The following is an 8,342-nucleotide window of genomic DNA, read 5'->3' as shown; positions in this document are numbered from 1 at the left end:
GGTTGGGACCTCACACAATACTAGCCAAGTATGGCAACAATTTCTAGAAGGTGGAGCTTCTTGAAGATATTGGGTTATCACTAATTTTTAATGTTGTTGATCTGGTTAGATACAAGGGCCCTACTCTAGATATTGATTAGATACTGGAGGAAGTCATTTGAGATGTAGAAGACTTGACCTTCACTCCTACACCACCTCAAACTGGTGAAAAGGTACTTGAATCAAGAGTTTACAAGAAAACTAGGACAAAGACTTATTGGAAAAATATTGTAAAGTGACATGGAAAAGATGATATCGAGGCTACTTAGATCAAGGAACCAGACTTCAAGAAACTAGGCATAGACTCTAGTCTACTCAATCCAAGGATGGATTGAACTCTTGTGTTCAAGGGAGTATGGTGCAGGAGCACCTAGGCTAACTCCTAGCCCTAGTTACTCATTTTGGTTTTTGGCTTGTACTACCCTTAGCCAAGTCATTTGGGTGTGTTTTGACAGGTCATGTGAGTTTTCTTCTAGATGGATTTTACTAGGATTGCTCCATTCTAGATGTTTTTGCTTGTTTTGTGTTTAGGTTTTTGGGAAGCAAGATTAGGGTTATGGGTCTTATACCCTAGAAGTATGGAGAAAGCTTGTATTTGAGCTTACTATGTTTTCTTTGGTGTATATACATATTTTTTCATAAGTTAGAGGTCATATGCTATCATTTGGTATGAAGTTGGGAAATATGTCAAAAGATGTCAATTGTTGCAAAAGTTGTCAATTAGGTCAAAGTGGTCCAAATCATGTGATTTGATGCACTAAAGGATAAATCATTCTTAGAAATCATAAAGAGGTCATAGTAGACCTATTTTTAAGGTTCCAAGTGTCCAATGTCAAAGTTTCTAAGAAATGCAAAATGTTGTTAGCAACTTTGCAAGTTGCATGACAACATTGTAACAAGAAAGTTGCATGTCATGAGGATGGATTTGATAGTTAGGATAACTGTTTGAAACATTTGAGAGAACCTATAAAACCATGAAGGAGACCCATTCCAAGGGTTGGATGTTTTAATTAATAGATTTTGAGAATTGAAAGCCACAAACTGTTGTTCTAGAATCAACAGTTTTGTATTTTTTGATTGCATGAATGCTTTAATCGATCAAAGGATATTTGTTTGGGTTGGATTCTTATATTTTGTGTTATTTTTGTGCATTTTTTTAATATTTAAAGTTTATAGGATTGCTTTTGTTCATAGTTTAAAAATTATTTTTAAATAATTGGTCCATTGTTCTTGTTTTGATAGTTTTGTGAAAAATGGCTCCCCCATGAACCCTCACCATGGAATCATCATGGCCTTAAGGAATATGAAATTGGAGTCCTTGTATAGTGTACATAGAAAAGGAGAAGTATGGACAATCCAATTTTCTATTGTTCAAGTGATACCCTAGGCAAGCTTTCAATGCATGGCTAGACAATCACAATTCTTGTAGGACATTTTTGGTAGCATGAATCTATTAGAAAGTTTGATTTAAGAGTTAGATAAGGAGGAGGGATTTATGAGGAATCCAAGTGTGTGAGGAGAAGTTTCCAAGATAAGATTTGCTAATAATTTCATTAGACTCTAGTAGATGCTAATATGGAACCCTTAAAACCCTTAGTTATAGGCATAATTATAGCATTGTGGTGTGTGGACAAGTTGGGGACCAAAGACCTAAAAAATATTGAAGTACTTCCAAAAGGGTATTCATATAGGAAGTTATTTGTCCACCTTGGTAAGGGAAATTTGCAATTATAGTCCAAAAACCAAGTTTGGAGGCCTAATTCAACTAGGCCTAATTAGGATAGTTTTTCCAAATTTGAAGGAATCGATAGTGAAACCTATGGATTTTGAGATAGGGAGGATAAGGGAAAGTATAAAATCCCTCAAGGTAAGTCCCTTAGTCCAAGTTGAAGGTAGAATGATCATTTTTGTTGAAATTGTGAGTTTGGAGAACAAGTTGGAATGTCTCTAAGATGGAAGCAAGTTGTAAAAACATTGGTTTAGATGAATAGGGAAGTGTGGAGGAAAAGAGAGAAATCCTCTTGAGGTTAGGGTGACAAATTTGAACCCTAGTAAGCTAGAAAAGAAGCCTAGGTGAGTCCTTGGGAAGGAAAATGGCTTGAAGCAATCTAGTTTACATCAAAGAGAGAGAGGGGAGGGAGAGGGAGAGGGAGAAGGAGAGGGAGGGAGAGAGGTAGGGAGAGAGAGAGAGAGAGAGAGAGAGAGAGAGAGAGAGAGAGAGAGAGAGAGAGAGAGAGAGAGAGAGAGAGAGAGAGAGAGAGAGAGAGAGAGAGGTATAATGGAGATATGAAGAGATATATTTTGGGTAGGATGCCTAGATAAGAAGATAGAGAGTGGATAGGATGTAGAGAGAGTGACTAATAAAGAAAGAGAGAGAGCACAGGATGGATATAGGAAGAAAAAGAGAGGCAAGGATGAGACAGATAGTGAACTAGTAGGGGATACAAAAATATAGAGAAGGGATGGGAGATATCTAGTAGGAGAGAGAGAGAGAGAGAGAGAGGAGAGAGAGAGAGAGAGAGAGAGAGAGAGAGAGAGAGAGAGAGAGAGAGAGAGAGAGAGAGAGATTGGAAGAAGGTGTGGATAGGATGGAGATCTCAAGGGGTTAGTATGGAGAGAAAGAGAGTAGGGGGATAGGAAGAGAGCTCAAGGGAATAGGAGAAGAGAGAGGCGATAAGATAGAGAGATAGAATGAGAGATACTAGATAGGATAGAGAGAGAAGGGTGTAGGAAGAGAGAGGGGATATGATAGAAAGAAAGAGGGTTAGGGATATGATGATGGAGGGAGGGAGGGAGGGAGAGAGAGAGAGAGAGAGAGAGAGAGAGAGAGAGAGAGAGAGAGAGAGAGAGAGAGAGAGAGAGATTGGATACTCTATGTAGATAGGAAGAGGGTTTGGATAGGATGTAGAGCTCAAGGGGTTAGGATGGAGAGAAAGAGAGTAGGGATAGGAAGAGAGCTCAAGGGGATATGAGAAGAGAGAAGCGATAAGATAGAGAGTTAGAATGAGAGATAACTAGATAGGATAGATAGAGAAGGGTGTAGAAGAGAGAGGGGATATGATAGAAAGAAAGAGGGTTAGGGATATGATGGAGAGAGAGAGAGAGAGAGAGAGAGAGAGAGAGAGAGAGAGAGAGAGAGAGAGAGAGAATGATTGATGTCCATAGAGGGAGATATGAAATGATAGAGATAAAGTAGTGGATAGGAAGAAGGAGAGGGGATAGTCTAGAGAGTGTGTACATGTGTTTGTGTGTGTATGTGAGAGTAGCTAATGGTGAGAGAGAAATAGATAGAATGGATAGAGAAGGGGGTAGAAAGAGATAGGTGATATGATGGAGAGAAGAGAGTAGAGGATATGAATATGGAGAGAGCATAGGATGGATAGAGTGGGAGAGAACTATTGGTGGAGAAAGGGAGATATCAATTGATGGAGAGAGAGAGAGAGAGAGAGAGAGACAGAGAGAGAGAGAGAGAGAGAGAGAGAGAGAGAGAGAGAGAGAGAGAGAGGAGAGAGAGAGAGAGAGAGAGAGAGAGAGAGAGAGAGGATGCAAAGAAGGGGTGGGAAGAGAGAGGGAGAGTAATTGATGGAGATAGAGTAGGGGTAAGATGAATGGAAAGGGGTAGGAAAATCACTTTGGGATAGGATAGAGATAAAGAATGTATGGGATAGGAAGATAGAGAGGCTTAGATATGATGGGGAGAGAGAGAGAGAACAAGATAGGAAGTGAGAGGCTTAGATGGGATGGGGAGTGAGTGAGAGATAATGGGATAGGATGGAGAGAGAAGTGGGTAGTAATACCTATAGGGGATAGGATGGAGATGAAGGGATGAAAGGGTGAATTTACATAGGTGATCAAGTAATAAATACACATAAATTGCTTAAAAAACAATGTGACTATTGAAATAGGCTAAATTCTCCATTTTGTAGTCTGCTCTATTCTATTTTTATGGAAGAAACATGGGTTTATGGTTTTGGAAGTATAAAATCACTGTTCTTGGTGTTATAAATACCAAATTAAACCAATTTCTATACTATTTCAATTGTTAATCAACATTTTAGCATATTTGAGGTTAATGGAGTACTTTTTAAATGTACATTATAACTATAGAGACAAATTATATTTTGATTTGGCAAGTTGTAATATATTGTATTCATAGACATCATTGTAATTTGTATGTTTGCATAATTCAATGTTTGGAAATCATTTTAATTTGTATGTTTGAAATATTTGACATGTATATATCATCATTATGCCAAGGAAGAAACCAAAAATTCAAACATCAAAAGAGGAGAGGGATTTGGCAATAAAAGGGGAAAAAATGAGAGTACTATGTGAACAAAAACAATTTGGAATCAACTAATGAAAATATGGATTTGGAAGAGGAACAAGAACCACCAAGAGAAAGAAACAAAGATATATAATTGAAAAGACAAAGAGGATGAATGAGACTCTTATGCTCAACAAGACAATTGAATTGTGAAGGTACATCATCTTCCAATATTGGAGTCACATGTCATCTCATGTTAAAGAGACACCATGCTCTACATTGGAGGGTGTGTGCACTCAATCATGTCATGTTGAAGGTACACCATCAACATATCACCTAGATGATATTCTATCTGTCATGTCTTATTTCCAAGGCACATCATCTTGGGTTGAAGGTATATAATTCACCCACGACTATTTTGATTTTGAAGAGATTAAAAACCTTTTATAATTCATTTTAGAAAGCCATGATATTTGATTTAAATTGATAGTAATATTTTGCAGTCAATGTCTAATAAGATTCCAAAGCGTACTTGTCAAAGAAAAGTTAATCATACATGGAGATTATTCTTTGAAGAAATAAATGTGACAAGAAGATGTCAATTATTTGTTGAAATGATGAGGAATTTAAATTTAGGCTCATCATGAATTTTCTTGGGCTATTCAGATGTTAAGGATCAAGCTTATGAAGAAAATTGCAGACTTAGCCTTCCTCAAGCGTTGCAGAGATTGTCGTGTTATTCCTTGTTTTGTCAAAGTTAGCCATTATCTTCGCAGCATGCATACCAAACCTATCTTCCTCTAGGCTGAAATCGCTCTCCTTCGTTCGATCATTCAGTCTACCAGGCGAGTTATTGACCGGTTCAACGCTAGGTTGCTGCCTCTCCACTTAGAGCTGGCCTCTTCCTTGAGACCTGATCTTTGGATTCGATTGGACACCTCTTCCTTCGGCAGTGCGTTGGGTCATTATGAAGAGTCCATCAGAAGCAAAAGAAATTTTTTTTGGCTCTTCGATATAAGTCCCGGCATCGGTTTGGTTTTCTCTTTGGTCCTCGGCCAAGGCTCGTTATGCAGGCCTGTGGAACATCCCGGCAGTACTGCTCTTGGGCCCTCGTCCTCTCCTGCTTCGACCCCTCTCCTTTCTTCTTCTCCAGTGGTCGGCTTCATCCCTCAGAGTAGTGGGGTTCAATAGTTTTCGGGGTCCTCCTCAGGTTTTGTTCGCGCAGAAGACAAGCCTTTATCCAGTGAAAAGAACCAGTCTTCAGGTTGTTCCTCAGGGCATGAGGCATTCAATGTGGTGGGTGTGGAAGCCCCTGCGCTGTCTTCTTCCTCCTCTTCGTCGCAGACTGAACCGTTGACTTCTGTTGGAGCTCGATCCAACCCTGGTGCAATTGGCTCACAATCTGCTATCATCCTACGTTCTAGCTCTCGCAACGGCTCCAAACCTATGTGCTCAGGTACGTCTTCTGCTGTCCTCTTTCGCGTAATGTGCCTGCGCAGTCCTTCCTTTATTGCTCTCCGGCGATTTGCTGGCAGTCTTCTCTTCCTGTCTCCCCTCTGATTGACCCCTGTCTTATCAGTGGTAGCCCCGAGATCCATCCAGCTCAGCTCAACCACTCGTCTTTGGGTTCCCTTGACTCCTCTGACGCCAATGGAGGACCCTCCATATCTTGACCCATTGGGGTTTGTACTAGTGGGACGTCCCCCATATCGCCATCCAATGGAGTATTGGTTGTGTCTTCTTCTAGCACTATCCTCTCACCTCAGGTCAAGTATGGCCTTGGTGTAGCTTCTCCTTGCCCTCGTCCTTTCGCTCGCCCCTTCCGCCTTCGATCTCCCTTATCTAATCATGCGGTACGGGATTGGGAAAACAAGTTGGTTGTCAACCTGTCCTCTGCTGTCTTAGACCCTCTTTCTTTTAATTTCTTAAAGCGGGGTCTTAATTTCTCTTGCTCCCCTCGGGTCATCCCTCACATGCAGTTCCTCATTGAGATCGAGAATGCTATTCGCTCTCTTTCAAATGATGAGGCAGAAGCAATTAGGCAAGATTGTGCGGTCGCCCTTAGGCATGCCAAACCATCGAAACCCAATTTGCCTAGTGGTGAAATGCGTTCCTTTAAAAGTCTTGTCAAGGATAATGACATCATTATTACCAAAGCTGATAAAGGTAATGCTACTGTCATCATGAACCGGCAAGACTATGTCTCCAAAATGTGTGACTTGCTCGCTGACACCAGCAGCTATCGCACTCTCTCACGTAATCCGTGCCCCAAGATCTTGAAGAGAGTCAAAGCCTTGGTTCTCAATTCCTCCTTTGATGAGACCACAAAGAAAAAATTGGTTCCATCCAAAGAAGTGACCCCCCGTATTTATGGGGTCCCTAAAATTCACAAAGGAGGCATACCTTTGAGACCCATTGTGGACACTATTGGGTCACCTACTTTTCTCCTTGCCTCCCACCTTGCCAAGTTAATTTCCCCCTTGATTGGAAATTCCAACTCTTTCATCAAGGATTCTTCGCATTTCGTCCAATTTTTTAGGGGCTGCAAGGCCGAACAGGATGACATCATGGTAAGTTTTGATGTGGTCTCCCTCTTCACCAAAGTCCCTATTCAGGATTCTGTTCTTATTGTAAAGAGCAAGATTGGTGATGAGATGGTAGACTTGGTTGAATTCTGTCTAAGATCCACATTTTTCTCCTTCCAAAATGTTATCTATGAGCAAGTGGAAGGGGTTGCCATGGGTTCCCCTCTCTCTCCGATCATTGTGAACCTCTTTATGGAACATTTTGAGGAGACAACCATCCACTCCTTTCCCCTGAAACCTAGATGGTGGAAACGATATGTAGATGACACCAATGTGTGTTGGCCACATGGGCTTGAAAAACTTGAGGATTTTCACAAGCACATCAACAACTTGGTCCCTGGCATATCATTTACCATGGAGCTAGAGTCAGACAACCGCTTATCCTTTCTTGATGTTCTTCTCATCAGGAAGCGGGATGGCACCTTTGGTAGGCAGGTTTATCGTAAATGCACCCACACTGACTTATATCTCCACTCTTCTTCCCACCACCACCCCAGCCATAAAGCCAGCATCCTTAGAACCCTTGCCTTGAGAGCCTTCAGAATATGTGATGAAGAACACTTAGATAGTGAGTTATCTCATCTTCGTCAGGTCTTCTCCTTGAATGGATATCCGTGCAAGCAAATTTCTAGGGCTCTTCGCCAGGCCAAATCCTTCTTCCTTTCTAGCTCTAGGCCTACCCCGTCTACGAACCTCCCCGCTCTGCATGTTTCCATTCCTTTTGTGGATGGCATCTCCCAAAAGATTGCCAAAATCTTTACAAAAAGGGGCCTCCGAGTTGCTTTTAAACCCCTTTCAAAGTTAAGTAATCTTGTCCCGCAGCTCAAGGACTCCAAAGACTCATTTCTTGACTCAGGAGTCTACAAGATTGTGTGCTCATGTGGCACCCCCTACATTGGAGAAACTGGTCGTTCTTTTCATACCAGGATACGTGAGCACGGGGCAGACATCATGCATGATAGGGTCCAAAAATCGGCCTTAGCAGAGCACTTTGTCACCACCAAACATCACATTTGTTTGGAGCAAGCACAAATCCTTTGCAAAGAGAGCAATTATTTCAAGAGAAAGCTCAAAGAAGCCATTGAAATTAGCCACCACCCCCTCAACCTTAATCGAGATGATGGGTGGTCCTTGAACCCCTCGTGGCAACCTTTGCTTCGCTCGCTCGATTGCCGGCAACAGCATGGATAGCCCCCTCCCCTGTCTGTGGTTTGGTGTCCTTGTTCGTTGGCTCTTCTTTGTCTTGTTTTTTCTTTGTTTTTTCTTCTTCCTTTCTGTCCTCTTCTTTTCTGTCTCTTGGTTGTTTCTTTTCGCGTGCGGCTTGCTTTTCTTTATGTTTTTGGTCTTCTAATTTTATTATTTTTTCTAAGTTTTTTAATTTTATTAATTTATTCATTAATTATTTTTTAATATTTTGTATTTTTATTGTTTTTATGTTCTTATTTTTTGCT

General features: G+C 41.0%; 1 protein-coding gene across 1 annotated transcript; it reads left to right on the top strand.

Moving 5' to 3' along the window:
- Positions 1-6,279: 6,279 nt before the first annotated feature.
- LOC149569215 (uncharacterized) lies at positions 6,280-8,082 on the top strand. The gene has a single exon (XM_089816849.1). The coding sequence runs from the start codon at positions 6,280-6,282 to the stop codon at positions 8,080-8,082; it is 1,803 nt and encodes a 600-aa protein (XP_089672975.1).
- Positions 8,083-8,342: the final 260 nt, after the last annotated feature.

This window comes from Cupressus sempervirens, chromosome 3 (assembly GCF_028749045.1).
Source record: "Cupressus sempervirens isolate cs-2001-9-10 chromosome 3, ASM2874904v1, whole genome shotgun sequence".
Classification (NCBI taxonomy): Eukaryota; Viridiplantae; Streptophyta; class Pinopsida; order Cupressales; family Cupressaceae; genus Cupressus; species Cupressus sempervirens.
The sequence above is the reverse complement of the archived record's forward strand: the minus strand, read 5'-3'. Positions and strand labels throughout refer to the sequence as shown.

Excerpts from the sequence above, each read along its gene's own strand:
- LOC149569215 (XM_089816849.1), top strand. The coding sequence starts at position 6,280 with ATGCAGTTCCTCATTGAGATCGAGAATGCTATTCGCTCTCTTTCAAAT.